We start from the raw sequence: 22,897 nt of genomic DNA, 5'->3' as shown, positions 1-22,897 counted from the left end.
TCTGCATCAGCATTAGCCCTTCAGACCAGACATAATTTATGATTGCTATGGATTTTACAGACTTTCGTGGCTGTTCCTGAAAGGCATAAAGGAAACACTGGAGTTAAAAGGACATCATGGGAAGGTTGAATTTCTTGGCAGCCTTTTCGTTAAAGAATGGAAACAGGATATATCATTCAACGAGTCCGGCAGGTTATTACTTTCCTCTGGAATGATGAAATGATCTCAGTCATTAATACCAACATCATCTCCTTGTGGAATATCTCATTCCTCTTATTCTAAATCAGAATAAACAGAATGAGCCTTATCTTTCTCATCCTCAATGTCCCCTAAAGGTGGGGGGACAAAAGGATTTATAGGGCTGGGGCGGGAATAGTTCCTTTGGAGGTGAGAGAGGTGGATGGGGTGACTGATGACAAGGAGATGTAGATGACAAAGGGGCGAATGGAAGAGGAAGAGGTACAATAGATAATGCTGGTTGAGGATGGCGCACCACTGGTTGCCATGGTAGCAGTCTCTGGAACATTTGCACCATTTGCTGAAAAGTAGATAAAAACACCACAGATACTTTACCTGCCTCTGGTTCCCTACTGTGGTGAGGAGGTCCTTCTGTATGGGATTATGAGGAACATAGGGCCTGATTACAACTTTGGAGGAGGTGTTAATCCGTCCCAAATGTGACGGATATACCACCAGCCGTTTTACAAGTTCCATAGGATATAATGGACTCGTAATACGGCTGGTGGTATATCCGTCACTTTACCACCACTTTTGGGACGGATTAACACCTCCTCCAAAGTTGTAATCAGGCCCATAATCTTGTTGATAGCCATATTCCTGGTAAGATTTGTCTTTATGTATTTCATCCTCAAAATCCGAGACGTAGCATGCGTTCAGTTGTGGTGGAATGTACGCAGTGTGTGACGCAAGTTCACTGGCATATTCCTCCTGTTCTTACTTCAAAATGTAGGAAGGCAAAGATGTTGTCACCCTTCATAGCGAAAAAAACAGATGCAGCAAATGCTGTAGTCGACAAAAATGCCTTGAGGATGTTGACTGCAGTGACACTGGTGTCGTTGTCGACATAGCTGACAACGGGTTCCACAATGAAGATTTTGCCGTCAACATCGTTGTCGTAGCCACCAGCATGGATCTGGCCGGAAAGAGAAACATTTACGGTGCTATCGTCGACGGTCTGCTCACTTTCAATGCCGACGATGAGGTCTTTTTTTGTGGTCATCGTTGACGCGATACCTTCTAAAGATCTTTTTCCTTTTAGTAGATGGTTGGTTATCATTTGAATGGCATTTTCCACAGTTTTTATGGAGAATCTTCTTTTCTGGAGTGTTTTCCAGCTCCATTTTTAGGTTGTGAGGGGGGGGGGGGGCTGCTGGCACTATACCAGATACATCTCATTATGTACCTGTGTAAATATCCTTCTCTGAGCTGCCTCTGCGGAAGTGTCTAGTAGGGCCATTTGCACTTAATCTTCTGCTGAGAAGGGGGAATCCCGCTTTGCAGGAGGGGAATTCTCTTTAACTTGCAAATAAAGTGGCAACTTCCCTTCTCTGTCCTAAAGAGCTGGGCTTCTTAACCTGTGATACATGGAACCCTGCAGGCCCATGATGCCTACTCACGGGGTCCACGACTGCTTCCTCCAGAATTCCCCGGAGTCCAGGGTGACCTGGATGGTCAGGTAACAGCATCCCTCAGTGGACCACCATAGAGGGCATGACCATTCCGGTCAAGGACCCCAATCAGTCAGATGATACACATAGTCACTTCTGCTTGGACAATGGTCCAGAGCATTTACCCAGAATTACATTGTTCCTGGAGGCTGTTTTCTTATGAATGGAGTGGAAAATCCTGTGTATGAATGACAACAAACCAGAGATTCTAGTAATCAAAGTAACTGAGTCTGATTCACGAGCCTCTGGCCTCACCAAGGAAAGGAATCTTGAGAAAACATTTTAACATCCTTTTATCCTCTGCTCCTCAAGTTACTGTAGTGGCAAAGGCTGTCAGCATGCAGCTCTGCTTCAAAATCTCTGCCCACTCTTCTGCATCTACCCCAAGCTCTATTTATTTTGAGTCCAATTACTGTATCATCATCTACCTTGGTTTCCATGAAAAATTAATTGTCAGGCTTCAACAAGTCAGAAACAGGCAGACAGATTGTACCTTAACCTTGGTAAGGGAGGCCTCATCGACCCAGCACTTAAAGCACTCCCTTGCTTCTTAGTGGATGTCAGACTTCAATTTAAGGTCTTGTGCACAGCCCACAACTATGACAAAGGTCATGTATGCCTGAGAAAATCACTCTTCATCATATTTCATTCAGAGCTTTTCGCTCAATGTCCTAACGTACAAGCGACAGGAACATGGAGGCAGGTCCCTGGGTATGTAATAATCTAGACCATGGGTTCTCGCAAACATTTTCCCAGGGGCCAAAATCTTTGGTCTGCGATGTGACCGAGGGCTGCATTAACGTCAGCAGTGAGGAGTTTGGGGGGCGGCGTGGGAGGAAGAGGGGGGTTGTCCATAAGGAGGGTGTAGGGGAAGCAAAGCATACACATTTAGTGGCTGAACTGCACAATGTGTAACCAGAAAACCTAGGTTTAATCCTAGCTTCTCCACTTAACCAAATTGTGTGATTCCAGTCAATTGTTTTATTTCTATAGCCCTCCTTGTTCTTCATTTTCACCATATAAAAGGGCCTTAAAGTACAAGACTTCAGGATGTGCACCACACAAAACGTTGTCCTGTTTTTGGTTTAATAAACTATAATGGTGTTCATGTATAATAAGAACCCAGGCCACCCAAAGAGTGCACGTAACAACTGGCTTGCGTTTTAGTTCACTGGTCTCATTGTGGGGGGTGATTGCTCCTAAATCAATTTTTGAAACTATCACTTTAAAAAAGAAATACTTCTGAATGCACATATATAATCCGATGTACTAAGGTGAAACAGTTCTGCTTGTAAATAAAAGGACCCGTTTTGAATTTTTAAGTGATTTTTGCTGCAAGATGTCTTTAAAATGAAGGTATTCCTTTTTTTTACTTCGTTAACCTTTAAATAAACGATTGCCTGTTTATGTGACATCTTTGTATGCTAGTGCAGAGTTGGGTAACTAGCAGCCCAGTGCTGCTATTGTCCAGGGGCCGCATGTAAAGGTCAGGAGGGCCGCACGCGGCCCCCGGGCTGTACTTTGAGTATCAGTGGTCTAGACTCTGGTACACCATAAGCCCCAAAGATCCGAACCACACTACACGCAGTTCAGGGGGTACACTTGTTTTTAACTGGACTCAACATACAAAAGGGTTTGCTAGAGAAGAATATCAGACACAGTCATTCACCCTGTTTAACTGGACTCCAAACCTCCAGTATTCAAGCTGTATTGTCAGTCAGTCAGCCGATCTGAAGTATGTGAAACAGCACTTTCCGGAACCTCCTTGGTACATAAAGACAAAACTTTAGATATCTAGGTTGGAACTGTAAATAATGAGTGGATGTTGGTGGACTCAGTGACATTAAGAAAGCTAAGTACATTTCTTTTTCACCATCTTTGTAGTTAATGAGCATTTCACATAAGTTTGCATGCCCTGTGTGACAAAGTTTAAACAGGCATTTGCAATGCAATTGGTCTCGCGTCTGCTCGAGTTAGAGCTATTAGCGTTGAAAATTCCTATTGAGACTTTTCTTGCTACATAAATTGAAAATGTAGAGTAAAACAGTTGACATAAGTGAGCCGATTCAAAGCGCCACGGCTGCCATGAGCTTGAAGGAGAGACACAAAAAGAAAAAGAAGTTCGCTCACAATCAAACATATCGGCAAATGTGCAATTATCCATGTAACAGGGTCGATGGCCAAGGCGGTAACAAAACCTCCCCAAGGCGGGACAAACGTAAAGCATTTACCAATGAAAACAAAGGATTTTTGAAAGGCAAGTACATGAACGAGTGATAGTGATGGACGTGTGGTGGGTGTGGTTAAAAGCCTACATAGATACCAATATGTTGGAAAAGCCAACAAACCCCGGGGGGATTAAAAAAGCTCTACTTTGTGATGCAACCGGTCTACTCTTAAAGCCCAAATTTGAGGGCTTTCATCAAGTCCTGTAGGACTGAAAAGGATACAAAGCATTATATGAAATTTAAATGACTTTATGAATTACGGTAATGCCACTGAGAGAAGAGCAATGGATTCTTAAAATAACACCATTTTAATCAAGTTAAGGCATTTCATTGTAAAACCCCGGAAATGTTGAGACAGCTTAAAGTGTAACCATAAAGTGCCCATTGAGGGGTACAATGAAGCATGTAGTTTGGGTGCACTGGCATTTGAGGTGATGGCCATAACCATATAGATGTAATACTTACATTTTGGGGGTACGCTTTTCAAAATTACAATTAGGGCTCCAGGTTTAATGGTGTTTATATTTTCTGCCATTTCTGTTTGTATGTATCCATATTTAGTTTTTTGCTGGATTTATCTGTGTTTATCTGTGTTTAATTTGGGTTCTGTAGACAACTGAAGTAGAAACTAGTAAATTTCCAGTTTTACTGAACCATTAGAAGTACACTCATGTTAGAATGCCTGACAGGTTTAGCATTAGGTTTATGCACATGGATTGCTGATCAAGCCTCATTGGGAAACTTTTTCTCAGTAACTTCCTTATCAGTCGATCTGCACAGCCTTTCACCTGTGCCTGACAACAATTTCTGTTTTTATCCATGTTTAAAAATAAAAACAGACAAGAAATAGATGTTTTTTCTGTTTGTACTTATCTGTAAAAATCAGTAAAAACGGAAAGCTGGGAGCCTTAATTACAATGTGCTGGAATAACACGAACCTCCTAAACAAATGGATACCAACATTGGTTTGCTACTGTTATGATGGAAAGAGCAGAGGTTTGAAATCAAGATGTCATAATTGTGGCTTATTTTCCACAATTCACAGGATTCAAAGTATCTCTCTCCCTCTCTCTGCTAGCTACCCCGGGACATGAAAAGGAGATCCCACTGTCGCACACCATTGTCAACTTCCCACTGAAATCAGAACCCTGCCCTTCTTAAGAATCACCAGCCTCTAGACATTGTTTAGGTTGTACTATTTAAAGTAATAAAGAAAAAGAAAGAAAATTAAAAAACTAATCATTTTGAATATTAGAAAAGGAAATGGATAGCAAGCCTAGGAAAATGTATTTTATTTTGTATATGCAATTTAAAAAATATATACCTGGTGTAATGATATCTTCTTTGGATTCTGGTGGTATTAAATATCAATTGACCTAGGCTGTAATGTTCTATTACCTTGGGTCTAGAAGCACTTGATGATGCCACATGAGCCATCCCTATCGCCCCGCATAGCTGTCTCTTGGAAGAAAGAAGCAGACACAGGAAAAACATGAAAAAGTGATTGGTTGCAGTTTGGGTTATTTTCATCATGTCAAACTCCAGTCTTCGGCTGTCGGAAGTGTTGGCTAGTTAAAACACTACATGGCATGGACAGCCGGCTACTAACACTGACAAACCAAAAGGTGCGCTTCCGTAAGGAAATCAAAGGGTGCAGTCTGCTGCCACTAACCCTAAAAATCTATGGTCATCTACCTGGTGGTGGTGGAACAATGTTCTGAGTGAGAGTGGTGCCATCAATGTTACATCACTGAAGTCACAGGATTATGAAAAATCCAATTGTCACTCAAAGCATAAGTACAGCAAATGAGCCCACCCATACATCAGGAGACTGGTAAGGATTCGGTATATAGCCGGTGGTGGATTTTGGAGTACACTGTTGCAAACACATTATTAAAGCATGGTGTGGTCGTACACTATTATTTGCAGATGGCACATGTTCCAATGAAATGGCAACAATGTCAAGCTGACGTACAGGTTTACTGACAAAACTATACAGCAGTCAAACAGTGTGTGGAAACAGAGTTTCGGCATGTATTTATTGCCTGCAAATTACCAAGTAAACAGTTTTGATTTGTTTAGAACCTATGAAAATATTTGCTTCCATTATACTTCAGAATTACAAAAAATGTCTTCATTTGTGTTTTCCTAGCTGCTAATATTTCCTGAAATACTTGTACAGTTCATATACAGATTTTTAAATGTTGTTGTATGTTAGAAAAAAAACGATATCCTACAGCAGTGGTTCCCAACCTGTGGTCCGGGGACCCCTGGGGGTCCGTGAAGCCTCCTCAGGGGGTCCGTGACTGCTTAGAAAATTAAAAAATATTAGCACATTAGGTCCCCGGCTTTCAGTAATGACTCAGTAGGGGGTACCCGGATTCCAATAATGATTAAGTGGGGGTCCCCGGGTTCCAGTAAAGATAAATTGGGGGTCCACAGAAGTCAAAAGTTTGGGAACTACTGTCCTACAGCATTTCCTTTCACACTCCCTGTACCCTAGAAAGATTGACAGTTCACTTCACTTTTCTTTCTCCAACTGCAAAGTTAGAGGATTTTGTAAACACCAATCTTCATGTTAAAAGAATAAGCAGCAATTTGTCAGACAAAATGGTCTTACGTCTTTGAACATATGTGACAAGGTAAAAACACATTTTAAAGACATTGTTATTGCTCCTTCACCTTCTGAACTCCAGCTGGGTTATTTTGGAGGTGCTCCAACACCCCTTATGCATGTGATAACATGCAAAGGATGGATAAAACCTCCTTTTTCTGTTGTTCATCATCCAAACAAGATTCTATACTTTGCAAGTTCTCTGAGATCAGTAGCTAACAACACTTTCATAGGAGGATCTGTTTTTTTTAACGATTCTTGCAAGAAGGAAAATTCATTGGCCAACAAAAACAACACAATTTGACTACAGTCACATAAAAACCTACCTTTGTGAGTCCAATCTGTTCTTTGCGGAAGTTTTCCAGTGGCTTGATCAACAGATTGTCAGCGTTTTGTAGCTGCAGAAGAAGTAGGACAGTAAGTTACACCTGTGCTGAGATCTAGTCTTCCCCACAGTCCCCTGGTACCAAACTAGCTGAAGAAGCAACATAATCACACATCGGTACAGCCTCTTTGGAGCATACATAAATGCTTTACCTCATTTTTGCATTAATTCCAAGGCAAATTAGGGAAAAGACCACATGGTAATTTAATAGCGATTTTATAACAAATATTTAAAAAGGCTCTATATCCAGTTTTGGTGATTGTAACATGTGAGTCTACTCTCGGACACTGCAATGTATATTTAAAATACAAGAAAAATAACAATGAGCCCCAAATATTAAATTCAAATACGAGTAAAATGCACTGAAAGGCAGAGGAAAAGAAGGCTTCTTTATAATCTATTTTTCTGTAAGTTATTTTATAGCATAACCTGCCCGGCACATGGAGGAGTTGAGTTCTAATGCCCCTACTCAGTGTTTGGCAGATGCAGGATATGTGCCAAAAAGTGGCAGATGTCTCGTCCACACTGTTTAGAGCACATAAAGGCTCTGTACCCTCCAAACGGAGCTGACTGGACATCTGCCGCGTCATGGCACATGTCCCACATCTGCCAAAGTCTAACTCGTGCGCTAGGTTTCTTCCTCAACCACTGGAGGGAGTGGGGACCCTTAAGGGTCATGAAGTATCCTCCAGGTTGAATAGGTTTTCTGGCTCCACATCTGACAGATTTGTAGATTTCTAAATGTCTAAGCTTGCTTGGAAGCATCTTTGTGTACTTCGGTGATGATAAGAAATGGTCATTTTATTAGTAAGAGACTTAGGGCCAGATGTACAAAGCTTTTTGCACATCGCAAACAGCGCATTTCACTGTTTGCGACATGCAAAAAGCACTTTGCAATACACAAACCCTGTTTTGCGATTCGGTAACCTAGTTACTGATTCGCAAAATGGGCTTGCGAGTTGCAATTAGGAAGGGGTGTTCCCTTCCTAATTGCGAGTCGCAGCGCGATGCAGGATTGCTTTGTGACCGCGAACGCGGTCGCAAACCAATCGCAGTTTGCACCCTTTTGTAACGGGTGGTAACCCATTCGCAAACCTTTCCCGTTGAGAATGGCACTGCAAACATTTTTTCAGAGCAGGCAGTGGTCCTGTAGTGGTTTCATTTCTGAAAAAATGAAATGAAAACGTTTCATTTTTTGTTTTTGTAATGCATTTCTTTTTCTTTTAAGGAAAACGGACTACATTACAAAAAAAAACTGCTTTACTAAAAAGCAGTCACAGACATGGTGGTGTGCTGTCCGCAGCAGGCCACCATCCCTGTGAGGGCCGCCAATCACAAGGGGGTCGCAAATAGCGACCCACCTCATGATTATTCATGAGATGGGCCTTTGCGACCCCCTTGCGATTCGCAGATGGTGTCAGGGACACCATCCAGCATTCCGAATTGCGACTCACAAATTGCGAGTCACTCTGACTCGCAATTTGCGGATCGCAATTCGGAATGTACCTACATCTGGCCCTTAGAGTTCATTAAACGTTTTGCTTGACCGATAGCACATTGGTGGCTGGTTTACAGAATAGACTGATTATAAATACCCAATTTTACAAAATAAAAAACTCAGACTGCTTGATGGATAATACAGTGGTGGTTGCCTTACATGAAATATCCATTATAAATATTGGATTTTACAAAATATAAAGATCAAGTTGGCCAACTCATTTTGTTACATTATAGAATTCAAATTGCGCGCCATAAACTAAGATGCCCGTTGGCACAGAACACATTCTGCTGCTCGACAAGAAGCATCACCACACTGTTTGGAAAAGAGGAAAGGTCTTGGAGCATGGTCGGATATAAAGAGGAGCGTGTTGTAGAAAGGATGGCAGTGACACGTGTGAGGTTGTGTCCCAGAAATAATCCTTGTCAGGTCGAGCGTGCAATCGCTTTGACCTGTTGTAACTATTGTGGGCTTTTAACCACGCCCATGTCATGCCAATCACTTTCACTCGTTCGTGGGCATGCCTTTCAAAAATCACTTGATGTCATTGGTAATTGCTTTACGTTTGTCGCGCCTTCAGGCTGTTTTTGTCATGCCTTGAAGACTGCCCCTGCTACCTGGATTATTGCACGACTGCTGATATACTTCAGCGTGAGCAAACTATTTTGTTTGTCTCTCCCCTTCGTGCTCCATGTCGCTCTCAGCGCGAACATGCACAACAGTGTGAACTCGATTAGCGTTACTGAAGCGCTGGTCATATTGTTAACAGTTACCTAATCTGAGTCATTTCTTGTGGCTCTCCTCTTAAAACACTTGCAATTGGTAAATGTTTTACATAAAACAGAAATCCTCAATGTAAAAGCAGCTGTCCCGGCACAACAGGAGACGAGCCCATACTATAATATTCACTGCATTCGGGAAAACTCAGCACCAAATGCTTTGGAAGCATTCTTTTTCACAACATTTATGCAACTCAGCCTGAGGTGGTCCTAGGACAATGGGACCATCACCAAAACATTCAGCATGGCATGCTTTTTCTTTCTAGGTCATCTCTGGGCCCCCACACTACATTAGTGGGGACCCCAAAATAATAACATCATTCAGTATCTTTTTAACCATTCTCATGGCTGGAACGTTTGTTTTTCAGCTGGGAATAGCTTGTGTTTTAAGGGCCTTGTTTATAATATCATTGCTATAGGCCTGCTACCCCTGAAAATATTTAATGCGCTATGCCCTCTGGGAGCTACATATACGGCTACTCCGCATTATTTATTGCCATTTTATTTTTGTATCATTTATTACCATTTTCTTTTTGTGTGAATATGCCCTCTATGGGCTAACTATATTGTTACATGACAATGTTTCTTGCAAATAGTATTTTCATTGTGGTATCCTCTAGGGGCTGTTTTAAGTATTACAGTCATATCAACATATTAAAATATTCATGGCATGGAAACTTGCCCATAATGCTTTGCAGGGCATTACTTTTACAAAACATTTTTGCTCATAACTCAGCCTGTGGTGGTCCCTGGATAATGGGAACACCTTCAAAACATTGACCACATGTGCTCTGTCTACATTATCTCTGGGTCCCCATACTATGTTAGTGGGGACTCCAAAATAATACCCCTTCCCATCATTCAATCTCTTTAAAGTTTTTTCATGGCTAGAATCTGTGTATTACAGCTAGGAGAAGTTTTCTTTTAAACTCCTTGATTGACATATTATTGCAGTAGGCTTGCTGGCCCTAAGAATGCTCTCTAGGTATTCTCCTGTTTTTATTCATGGGGTTATGCCTTCCAGGGGCTAACAACATGGTTACATGACCATGTTTCTTACAAATTATAGTTGTGTTATGGTGCTCTCTAGCGGCTGTTTTCAGCATTACAGTCTACTGCTAAAAGTTTATTTCTGAGAAAGGTTTAAATGATAATTGTATATGTTTTAATAACCTCTCCTTATTACAATTATGACCATACTTCAGGCTAACATCCTCATTACACTATGACTGTTTGAACACTCTTGATTTGTTTGGGTGACCCTCCTAGTTTATTTGCCCTCAGTGGCTGTCTTGTGTCTTCTTTTGGGGAATTGTGTTAGCCAGCCAGCAACTCTGATGGTGGGGTAGTGAACGTGGTACTCTATTGGAATTTGCATGGTAGATTTAAATTAGAAAGCTAAATGTCAAAATTGTAATTTTTTTGCTGCATATATAGGAAGAAGGTAAGAGGAAGTGGTTTAGTAATACGCAGGGCCACTGGATTATATGGCAGGAAAAGATAAAACTATGAGGCAGGGTTGACCAATTTATGTGGCAAGTAAAGCCTAGTTATGAATTTACAATGCCAATAGCTCTAACTCAAGCAAATGTGAGATGGATTGCATTGCAAATGCTTGTTTTTTGCTGATGTTATTGGGATGGTTGGATCTGTACGCTTGTCTGTCACCCAGGCATCAATATCTGAACGAGTCATCAATTCTGTATTTATATGCATATGCATGTTGGCTTGATTTCTATCATCAATTTTTTAGTCTTTTCTGAAACTACCATGATGCAATATAATCAAAACCATCATTTATATATACAGGAAAAGACATTAATATATACATACACCTATACAACCACATATCTTAGTGTAACCAGACAGGCAACGGGGAGGCGGGTGGGACTGTGAGGAATCCACAGGTAGCTATTGTATCCACCAGAAAAAGTGTTACCGAAGGTAAGTAACTTGTTCTTCTGATGGATACAACTACCTGTGGATTCCTCACCTTATGAATAGAGTCCCAAAACAGTACCGCACTCGGAGGTGGGAGCCTGCCTGGTTACACCAAGAAGTCCTGCAATACAGATCGTGCAAAATGGCCATCCCTCCTAACCTCCGAGTACAAGCAGTAATGCTTTGCGAAGGTGTGGAGGGACGCCCAAGTTGCTGCCTTGCAAACGTCCACCACTGGAACCCCTCTTGCCAGGGCCGAAGTAGCGGACGTAGCCCTGGTGGAATGGGCTCTGATACCCTCAGGGGGAACTTTCTTTGCCAACGAGTAGCAAATCTTGATACAAAGAATGACCCACCTGGAGATTGTTCTTTTATGAACTGCTCTGCCCTTCCTCTGTCCAATATGCCCCACGAACAGCTGATCCTCCAGGCGAAAGTCTTTCATCCTTTCAATATAAAAACTAAGCGCCCTTTTAGGGTCCAAACGGTGGAGCCTTTCTTCCTCCTTCGAGGGGTGAGGAGGAGGGTAGAAAGATGGAAGGGTAATGGTCTGCCCTATATGAAAAGGAGTGACAACTTTTGTCAGGAAAGCCGCCCTCGTTTTCAACACCACTTTATCCGGGAAAAACAAGGTAAAGGGGGGTTTAACAGAAAGAGCTTGAAGCTCACTAACCCGCCTAGCCGAGGTTGTAGCAAAGAGAAAAACAGTTTTAAGCACCAGAAACCTTAACGGGCAAGAGTGCATGGGCTCAAAAGGTGACCCCATTAAAAAGGTTAAAACAAGATTTAGGTCCCACTAAGGCACATGAAAAGGAGTGGGAGGAAGCCTATTAACTAAACCCTTCAGAAACCTAATCACAATAGGTGACTTAAACAATGAGGGATGATCCGGGAGGCAAAGAAAGGCTGACAGAACAGCTAAACAACCCTTAACCCTTAACTGTAGCCACTGCACAACCCTTCTTTGCTAAATCTAAAGAAAATAATAAAATATCGGAGAGGTGGGCCTTCAAAGGATCAATTTGTCTTCCTCCACACCAAGCCACAAATTTTGCCCACCTGCCGGCAGAAACGGTCTTAGTGGAGTGTCACCTGGCCGATAAAATAACATCCACTACATCTGGTGGGAGAGAAAAGGAACTCAGGTTGCTCCGTTAAATCTCCAGGCATGAAGGTGCAGGCTCTGGAGGTGGGGGGTGTAAAACCTGCCACTTCGATTGTGAGAGGAGGTCTGCCCTGAGAGGGAGACGGAGCGGAGAGCACAGTGAGAGTTGGAGAAGGTCCGAGTACCACACCCTTCTTTGCCAATCCGGGGCTATTAAAATTACCTGAGCGCGATCTTGGCGAATCTTCCTCAGAACCTGAGGAATCAAGGTTATGGGGGGAAATGCGTAAAGCAACTGGTTGCACCAAGAGATCTGAAATGCATCCCCCAAAGCTCCTTGCGCCGGATACTAGAGGCTGCAGAATGACGGGCAGTGCGTGTTCTCCCGAGTGGCAAACAGATCTATCACTGGAGAACCCCACATCTGAAAGATGTGCAGGACCATATCCGGATGGAGTCGCCACTCGTGATCGGCCGAAAAATGTCGACTGAGAGAGTCCGCACGTATGTTGATCACTCCGGCCAGATGATTCGCTATCAAGCAAATCCGCTGGTCATGAAGCCAGGACCAGAGAAGCAGAGCTTCTCTGCAGAGAAGATACGACCATACTCCTCACTGCTTGTTTATAAACCACATCGCGGTAGTGTTGTCCGTCAGGACCTGAACTGAGTGACCGCGGAGGGACGGGAGGAAGGCCTTGAGAGCCAAACGTAACACCCGCAATTCTAACAGATTTATATGAAAAGTCTGTTCCACTGGAGATCAACGACCCTTGATCTCCAGGTCCCCCAGATGAGCTCCCCACCCTAGAGTGGAAGCATCCATCATGATCATGGCCACCGGAGGCGGCAGTGAAAACGGCCTTCCTTGAGACAGGTTGCCATCCACAGCCCACCATCATAACTCCGCTGCAGAGTCTCTGGAGACCGTTATCCACTCCTCGAGATCCCCTTTGTGCTGAAACCACTGCCTGCAAAGGCACCTTTGAAGAGCCCTCATGTGCCAACGTGCATGAGTGACCAACAGAATGCAAGAAGCGAACAGACCGAGCAGACGTAAGACCTTCAGGACTAGAACAACCGCTCCATTTTGAAACATTGGAATCAACGCCTGAATGTCCTCAATCCGCTGAGGCGGAGGATAGGCCCAATTCAATGCAGTATCCAGTACTGCCCCTATGAACAGGAGGCGTTGAGAGGGCTCCAGGTGAGACTTGGGTACATTTATCGAAAAACCCAGACTGAACAACAACTGAGTTGTCATCTGCAAGTGATGCAACACAAGCTCTGGAGACTTGGCTTTGATCAACCAATTGTCCAGGTAAGGGAATACCGATACCCCCTTCCTTCTGAGACTTGCTGCTACCACTGCCATCATTTTCGTGTAGACTCGAGGTGCTGAAGTAAGACCAAACGGAAGGACCGCAAACGGATAGTGTTGCGACCCTACCACAAACCGGAGATACTTCCTGTGCGACTTGAGTATCGGGATATGAAAGTAAGCATCCTGCAAGTCGACAGACACCATCCAATCCTTTCTGTTCAATGCCAGAAGTACCTATGCCAGAGTCAGCATTTTGAATTTTTCCTGCTTGAGGAACAAATTCAGAATCTTCAGGTCTAGAATTGGTCTCAAACGACCGTCCTTCTTGGGGATCAGGAAGTATCTTGAATAACAACCCTGACCCCTTTCCTGTTCTGGAACCAACTCCACCGCATCTTTTGACAATAGGATCTGAACCTCCTGCTGCAACAACAGGAGATGGTCTTCTGAGCAAAACGAGGGACGGGAAGGGATGGGAGGAGGAAACTCCTGAAAAGGGAGAGCATATCCTTTTCTATCAATGTTTAGAACCCATGAGTCTGATGTAACTAACTCCCACTCGTTGAGAAAAAGACGTAATCTTCCCCCTACAGGATAAGTGTGGTTGATAAAGGGGAGAAAACTAGGGCTGCTTCCCTTGCTGTTGTCCTCCAGAGGAAGAGGATGATGCAGGGTGCTGCTGGCTGGCCCCTCTTGTCCGAACCCTCCCCCGCCCTCTAAAGGATCGATATGGAAGGCAGGTAGGCTACTGGACTCTGGACTAGGGCCTCCCACGGTAAACGGCTCCATGCCCAAACCCCCTGAACCTCCAAAAGGACCTGAAAGGGGTAACAGAAGAGGCTTGCAGACCCAAAGACTTCACCGTGGCCTGACTATCTTTAAAGCACTCTAGGTCAGAGTCCGCTTTATTACCAAACAGTTTCTCTCCATCAAAGGGCAAATCCAATAATGTAGTCTGTACATCTGAAGAAAACCCAGAGGACCTCAACCAAGCGTGCCTCCTGGTAGCAATAGATGTACTCATTGCCCTGGCCACAGAGTCCGTGGAATCCAGACCAGACTATTTGTTTTGCCGCAGCCTGAGCATCAGATAGATGTTCACCAAATGGTCTCTGTACATCCTGCGGCAGGTCAGGAACCATAGCCTTCGCAGAGTCCATCAGGGCGTGGACGTATCTACCAAGAACACAGGTAGCATTCGCAGCCTTGAGAGCCATGCTGCAAGAAGAGAAAGTCTTCTTTGTGGATTGCTCCATCCTTTTGGATTCCCTGTCCGATGGAATCACAGGAAAGGAGCCTGGAGCAGACCGTGTAGAGCAAGAGGCCTAAACAACCAGACTCTCCGGGGTGGGATGTTTCGATAAAAATCCCAGATCTCCAGGCGCCATTCTGTATCTTCATGCTACAGATCTATTCACAGCAGGTGACGACACAGGCTCCCTCCAAAGCTCTAATATGGGCTCCGTAAGAGCATCGGTGAATGGAAGCAAAGGATCTGCAGAAGTTGAAGAAGGGTGCAGGACCTCCGTTAAAATGTTTGTCTTAACCTCTGCAACAGGCAATGGAAGATCTAAAAAGTTTGCCGCCTTTCTAATCACCGTGTGAAAGGAGGCCGCCTCCTCTGTGAACTCCCCAGGTGAAGACAAGTCCCATTCCGGGGAAGTGTCAAGCCCACTGGCCGAATCCAGCCCTTGATATTCTCCCAAGGGCTCCACAATCTCCCCCTCCTCCAACAACTGCCATCTTCTAAGAGTCTCAAGGCATTTCTGCGTGACCTCAGTCTGGCCTCTAACCTCGGCGTCGACATAGAATTGGCCGACGTCGATGACACTGGCTTCAACACTTGACGAGGAACAGGAGAGGAAGGTTGGCTTTGGTCGAATCCATCACTCGGATCTGGCGCCAGAGCGGATCCCAACGGCGCCGAGGACACTTGCGGCTCCACCATCGGCGTCGATTGACGGGGCGATGAAATCGGCACCATAGGCCTGGAAGGCGATGTCATGGGAACCACAGGGTCTCGAGGCGACATTATCAGCGCCGGTCCGGCACCCCCAGCCGGATAGAATGGCATAAATGGCGCCGCCTTGTATGGAGCGGGGAGCCCAACGAAAACGCCAACGGACCCATGGAACCAGCCGGTGCACGAGCAGGGTCCATCGCATTGAACATCGAGAACATAGCATTCAAAAATGCCGCCGGATCTGCTCCCGGAGGCGGGAAGGCAGGATTCCGCTGATCTCCATGATGCACCTGTGCTTGCTGAACATCGGAATCATGAGCAGCAGGTGAAAATCAAGGACTGTCCGGAGGTGCAACTACCTCGAAGACTGACGGCAGCGGAGAAGCCTCAGGGCCCTGAGGTTGTGGAGTCACCGTCGGACTCACCTCCCACGTCGCACGGCGCCGTCGAGATGGAGACCTTGATCTTGACCGGCTTTGAGCTGAATGACAACGAGAGTCCTGACGACGCTGTTTCTTATGTCTCTTCAAAGAAGCATAGGAAGAGGATCTACCATGGCTCTTATGCCCCTTCTTCGCCTTGGCCAAAAAGAGTTTGGCCTTTCTTTCCTTCAGAGCCTTAGGATTCATGCTCTGGCAAGAGACACACTCCTCAACGTCATGCCCAGAGCTCAGACACCAAAGGCAATTGTCATGAGGGTCAGTAACCGACCTGCTACCCCACACTCTCAACATGGCTTGAATACCGACATCCTAGGAGGAGACATTGTAACTAGAAACCGGATAGAAACTAGCAACAAATTGGAACACCTCCAACAGTAGCGAGAGCTAGGAAGAAACCGTGAGCGTCGAAGGCACGGAAAAAAGGGAACTGACGTCAGCACGCCGGTGAGGACCTCTTATTGGCACTGTGACGTCAGACGGAGTCACGTGGAGCCGTGCAATTATGACGTCCTCGTCGACGTGGAGAGCTGGGAAGAAGATTTTCTGTCAGATGCTGGCGCATGGGTGAATTCATAAGGTGAGGAATCCACGGGTAGTTGTATCCATCAGAAATACATGATATGTATTTGTAATTGAAGACCTAATCCGACCTATGCGGATCAACAGCTTTGTTCAGAGAAGAAAGGCAGAAGGAAGGGCAATCAGTCTACACTGGACAGAGGAGAAGGGCTCTGAGGTAGGCAAGGATCAGCATTTGATGTAGGTAAGTAGATCATTTCAGAGTCTGAACCTATGGACTGAAAAGCAACTATCCACTGGCCTGATAATTTGTAAGTTGGGACAATCATAATTGCCTGCGAGGCAGAGCACAGATTACTGCATTGAACAACGACCCAGAAGATGGTACAGAACTGTTATGGTGACATCCCAAAGTCATCTGAATGTCAGGCAAATGACCTTCAACATGGGGAAGCCAAGTCACTATCCAGTAAATCGTAAACCACATAATACTGGAAAACATTATAATTTATAAAACTGTGATTCTGAATTGCACACAAAGAGTCTAATGTAATAAAAAATGGGGAAAAAAATGAAAAATACATAAAGGTATAACACAAGAAAGAGTAAAAGAGAAAAGAAGTCAGTGCACTAGTAAGAGGATAGCAAGGTAAGTGAAGTAAATGAGAATCAGAGAAAGAGAAAAGGAAGAAAGTGGTGCCAGTGTGAGAAAGATAATATTTATGAACAATTAACTACACGAAGAATAACAGACAAAAGTCAGATAGATCAAGAATATAATGGGGTAAAATAGGGCAAGACAGTAAAAGAAATTGTGAACAAAAATGAAAAATACTGTCAAGAGAAAAGGACTAACAGCATCATAAAGAGGCTGACAGTCCTAGGATCGCCAGCCTGTCGGTGGCGGTCTGACTGCCACATTATGAGCGCCATCCCCGTCAGGATCACAGATCCCGATGGGGTGACGGTGGTCTTTGTTGTAGTCAGCAAGGGCAACGCTGAACTCAGAGCCGCCTGGCTGATTACAACCTTGTTCTCTGTCAGACTTTTCCTGGCAGGGACCTGCTATGAAAAGGCTGGCAGAGAACAAGTGCTGGGGCCACAAGAGGGCCCCTGCACTGTCCCTGGTATGGGCAGTGCAGAGCCCCCCCTGCCCAGCACCTTCAACAGTGTGCATTCCGAGGGTGTTGGTCGGCCCCCCCTGTGCTACGAGATAGCACTCAGCTCCTTTAAGGGAGCCGAGTGCTATCTCGTAGCACTGTTCCCGCCGGTCTGACCAGTGGGAATGCTCAATTGCAATGCTCCTGCCGGTCTGACTGTAATAGGGCAGGGGGGATGCCACCACCATTGTGGTGGCTTCCTCCCTGCCAGTTTGGCAGTCCCATGGTGGGACCGTCAAACTCCTAATGAGGCCCTACACAAAAATGTACACAGAATTGAGAAACCTACCACAAAAACAACAGGAAGGACATGACAAAGAATATAAATTAGAAAACAAAATTAAAAAAGAGCAAACACAAGTAAATAAAAGTTGGTCTAGAAGGGAGGAAATAGAAGGTTACACCAAGTGAAAAACAACAAAAGTGTAGAAAATGAGAAATAATAGGATCAAAAACTACAAGTTTGGAAGGGAGAATCTGAGTGAGGATGTAAAGTAACAGAGAAGCAGGAACATTAAAAAAAAGAACAAACATTAGAAAGATCAGAAATAAAAAATATAAAAACCCAGTGAAAATGCAAATTAAAGAAGGGAAGCGGGTTGCAATAAAGGAAGCTTTCGAGTGAACAAATATGAGAAATTCGAAAAAATAAGCAAGAAAACGAAAGAAGAAATGAGAGAAAAAAACAAAATGAGGGACCAAAAGTAATGGAAAATAAGAAAATCGCAATCAAAAGAATGATAATAAAATAAAGGTAGGATGGCTAGATGAAAATTAAGAAAACTAGGAAACTATAAAAATATAGCAAAAGCAGGAAGTACAATTTTCAACAGTAAAATCATGTGTCGCGATCCAGGCCATGTGAGGACACAGAGAATGGCCTCTATTGAAGCAGCAAATGCCTGGCACAGGCTGAAAGCTCTACTGTTCCCATACAGTAGCAGAGCCCTCCATTGCTTTCTGGAACTGAAAGGACTCTCGTAATGATGAAGGAGTTTCTGAGGCAAAGGCCAATCCATGGCAGACAAGCGAAGACACCGCCACACTGCAACCAAAGGGGTGAGGCAAGCGGCAACCAGGGAAAAGCTGCTGAATGCAGTGACATTAACCAAATCTCTGCTTCCTGCAGATTCACATCTCCTAGTCGTGCTTTATGAAAAGCGGCCTATGGTGGTTCTTTGTATATGTTCAATGGCCAGCAGAGAGAGAGATTTGGCAAAGAAGAGTGGAAAGGTAGATTCAGTCAAGCACACTTTTGGTGCAGAGAGGAACTTTAAGAAAGTACTGCATTAGAGGCAGGTTTATAAATATATACGAAGAAAACTGCAGAGCTTCTGAAGATCCAGTACCACTGCAGGCCAAGAGTCACATGTCAGACCTTAATCTTAGTTCCCTAGTCTGAAAAAAATTGAAAAGCTTAGAAACAGGCACAGCACTAGCAATCAGCTTGCGTGACACCTTCTTTGACATGTTCTACTCAGTGGTGAGTTTCTTCTTCTCATAGGTGTACCCTGTGTCCCACCGTAATTGTGGGGAATATATGGAGGTTGGTGAGTCACTCAACTCCTTTGTAAGTTCCTTCTGCTCTCTTGATGAGTCCATGCCACATCCAAGTATCTGTGCTAGAAAGATCTACGGTAGGTATTCCATGTTCTCAGAAATGGTTGTCCCACCTCTATCCCTAGGTAACAGGTTTTGACCTCTTCTGGGGAAGTAGGCGGTTTGCTTAGCAATGTCCAGAAGAATGTAGGAGAAGTGTAACTGCATCGCTTTTGGATCTTTTGTTCCAATTTACTCCAGGAGTGACACTAGTGCTTTTCAAACTGCTTCACTGTGTAGGCCTGGCCATCATCCAAAAGGCAAACAAGGGATGAGTGGATGCTGTTTGAAAATGTATTAATAAGGATCTTCTTGGAATGGAAAATAAGATCTGTGTTGTACTGTCTCATTTACAGTGGTTGAATTGGCGTGTGTAGGCTCCAGAAGCAGAGATGGTCCCTGTTCCAAAGCCACTCTGGGTGACTGAAGATGCTGCGGCTGATGGTTTGATTATTCCACACAGGCTACAAACAGGCAGGCCTATATGGACCTTTTGAATATAGGTGATGAACCAGATTCTAGTCATGGGGATCATTATGAAGAACATAAGAAATGCAAGTGCTTGCTCCGTTTAGTCAACCTAGAACCAGCTTGGCTACAATTACAAGTGAAAAGACGTTTTGGGGCCCCTACAGTTGGCAGATGAGATGTGCAAGAAAAAGAGAAAGTGAAGGGACTAAAAGAGGGCCAATACAGCTAAGGTTTTATTCAAATTGTTGGTGCTACTTTCCAAAGTCTGTTCCTCTAATTGTGAGGGAAGATGATGAAGGGGTTTAAGCTATGGTTGGGGCCATTTTAGATATCGAACTTGGAAGTAAAGGGATGACGGTTGCCCCTGATGGAGTATTGTCGTGTCATAAAGTAATTAAGGTTTGGACAGCCATGTTGAAAAGGTAACAAAGGGAGGCATGTTCCTGGGTTCTACTGGAAGCCTCAGGATGGCATGTCCAGAAACGACAACACAATAATTGTTTTAGGGATGGCAAAAAAAGGGACACATTTTTCTTCTCTAGGATGGAATATGGGTGACAAGTTGTCATAAATTGGTTGTTTTTAGAAGATGGTTCAGCTGTTTTGGGTTAGAAGAGAAGGCGAACGGGGCAGATCGACTTATCTGATACTAGGTACAGGTGAAGAGATCATAACAGTAGTGGGGTGAAGATCAAACAGGTTTAGAAGCAATGTATAAGCAGTCATCTTGTAATAGAAGAGAGGACACTTAAAGATTCCTTATTTAGTTTCTAAACTTTACACCCTGGTTAGCCCTCAGTAGCCCAGTTGAAGATAAAGAGGGATGGATCAGAGTGCACTTAATGCAGAAGTGAGCTGGAATGTAGACATAGAAGCAATCTTATCCAAGACACCTGGGATTCCGCTTCAGCCATCTGGAGGAGTCAAGATCAGCAAGTGGAGGAATGCACTGGGCTTTAATGTTTCCCTAGTAAATAGAACTGCTAGGAAAGAGGCAAAGACATGATAATATATCTGGATGACATGATCTAGTGTGATATAAGGGCAGATCCTTGATAAAGTAGATAAAGGGTAATTTAAAGGATATTCAGGAAAGATGCCTCACACTGTACTCATTCAATATTGAGCATGATGTAAAGAAGCTGCAAACAGGTTGAGAAAGGAGGTAAAGAAAGTGAAGAGGGAAGTCAAGTTTGTTTGAAAGGAAGGCAGTACTTGTGTCGTTGGTTCCTGGAACAAGTGGGTAGTTTCCCAGAATTGTTCCAACATGATCAAGGGCTTCATGGGAATGGAAAAGCATACACCAAGAGGCAAATTAACATTTTCAGAAAGAGATAAACAGCGAGTAGAGAGAAAGAAAGTAACTCCATCTCAGGGGTAGGGGGTTGATCACTGTCACAAGGGGGTCCAGTTGGTGAGAACAGTTGCTTTCAGAGGGGTAGAGCAAAGACGGTTATTCATTCCAACTTTCCTTGGGTGAGCGGGGTGAGCGCTGAAATGAATATGACCAAGAGATCAAAACAGAAAATGTGATGGATCTGATGGCACATGCATTACTAAGAGCACATCCCTGGCCAGGCAGGATATCCAAATATTTCACAATGAATGTACATGTCCACAGGTTTTCAGAGTTTTTTTTTGTATATGCACAGAGACCCTGGAACAACGTCCCTTTCCACCTCCGGCTTGCTTTTGCATTGATGCAAACATGAAAGGTCTAAAATAGCACATTAACAAAATCTTCCTGCCATCTTATACTACACCCGTTCTCTCTCCTGTCTCAGGCAATGCATAAAGCATCAGAAATATCAAAACAGTTATAAAGTAAAAAACACAACGCAATAAAAATCCCACTCCAATTTATAAAAATAACTTAAAAAATAAGCAAAATGACACCAAAACTACAAAAATCGATTGAGGAGAACCAGATAAATTATCTTTAAAGATTTGAGTCAAACCTAGCACCAAAGAGTGCAAATTCCCAATGGTAGTCAATGGTTGAGCTACACCAGCACCTAGACGCGATTAGAAGGTGACTACAATGGAGCGTGGGTCAGATACACCGAGTGGACTGGTCCTGGTGAAAGTCTAACAGTTAAACAGAAATGTAAGGGACAATTCAGAGAGGAGATTTGTCACTTTTGTGAAGAAAAGTGTTGACATTTTGTCTTAGTCCCAAAGAATAAAGGGACTTTGTCATTATTTTCACAGGTGCTTGGAGCTTTGAGCTGAACTAAGCTGAAATTCAAGCTCATGCCATGAAACTGCTATACGATACTTTTCACAGCAGATGTCCCTGAAACTCAGGAGCAAAAGTTATTCAAAGTTTCCAGACCTTTCTTTGCTGCCAATTCACAGGAGTGAATTTCTATGACCCCAGTACCTAAGGAGAAGCACCTAGAGACTTTCAGGGTGTCGGGCAGGGGCCAAGACCATGGTCTAGTCCAGGTCCAGTTGATACTGGTCAGCTTGGTACTTTAAGAGAAAAGCCTCTTGGAGACAGTTGTGTCCCTGTAGCCACACAGGAGGTCAGCCAACTGATTCTTAGAGTCCAAAGTCCCAAAATGCCAAATGTGAGGACAGTGCCCAGATGGCCAAAGTCTTCAGCCACCAATTAACTTAGGTCCTGAATGCTGGGAGTGTTAGGGGATGGTCATAAAATCAATTTTGAAGCAAGCCCTGTAACTACAATAAACCAGGAGACACAAGTCAGGTAAGACCAAAGCGTTGTCCCTTAGCACTAGACAAGGGATACACATGAACTGTCCTATCATCCTGTTTGCTCCCTTTCAAGTGCACCAAAGTGTTACAGACCCATCAGGAGGATTTGACATTGTGGTGCCAACAGGATGGCAGGTCTCCACTATTCTGCTGAGCTCAAAGGAGTAATCCCTGCGTATTCAGGTCAAACTGTGAATCAAAGATCTATTGGGTATTCACACCTCATTCAGGCCAAGTACAGGTTGGGAGTTGTTGGGGAGTATATGGAAATTAGCATTCAGGAATTTCAGGCAGAGAAAAAGTATATTTTTGAAAGTTACTTTTCCTCAATATGTGTTTTAAAAAAATCAGACTTCATTGAATTTGGTTTTATTAAAAATAGTTGTTTTATTATTTTTGCAGCGAATCCCATTTCTGAGATTCAGTGTTAGTATTCTAATTATAATTCCTATAGTCCGA

At 43.8% G+C, this 22,897-nt stretch overlaps 1 protein-coding gene across 2 annotated transcripts in view; it reads right to left on the bottom strand.

The window, feature by feature from the left end:
• The window catches only part of OPHN1 (oligophrenin 1), a 449,584-nt gene that overhangs the window by 237,952 nt on the left and 188,735 nt on the right, over positions 1 to 22,897 (bottom strand). For both annotated transcript variants that reach the window (XR_011199075.1, XM_069210164.1), the window contains exon 4: positions 6,857 to 6,928. Coding sequence is in view for 1 of the 2 variants with exons in the window: in XM_069210164.1 (XP_069066265.1) it covers positions 6,857 to 6,928 (72 nt within the window). In the remaining variant the exon portion in view is untranslated. The remainder of the gene's footprint in view (positions 1 to 6,856; positions 6,929 to 22,897) is intronic.

This window comes from Pleurodeles waltl, chromosome 2_1, assembly GCF_031143425.1.
Source record: "Pleurodeles waltl isolate 20211129_DDA chromosome 2_1, aPleWal1.hap1.20221129, whole genome shotgun sequence".
NCBI lineage: Eukaryota > Metazoa > Chordata > Amphibia > Caudata > Salamandridae > Pleurodeles > Pleurodeles waltl.
Note: the sequence above shows the minus strand (reverse complement) of the source record. Positions and strands in the feature narration are given on the sequence as shown.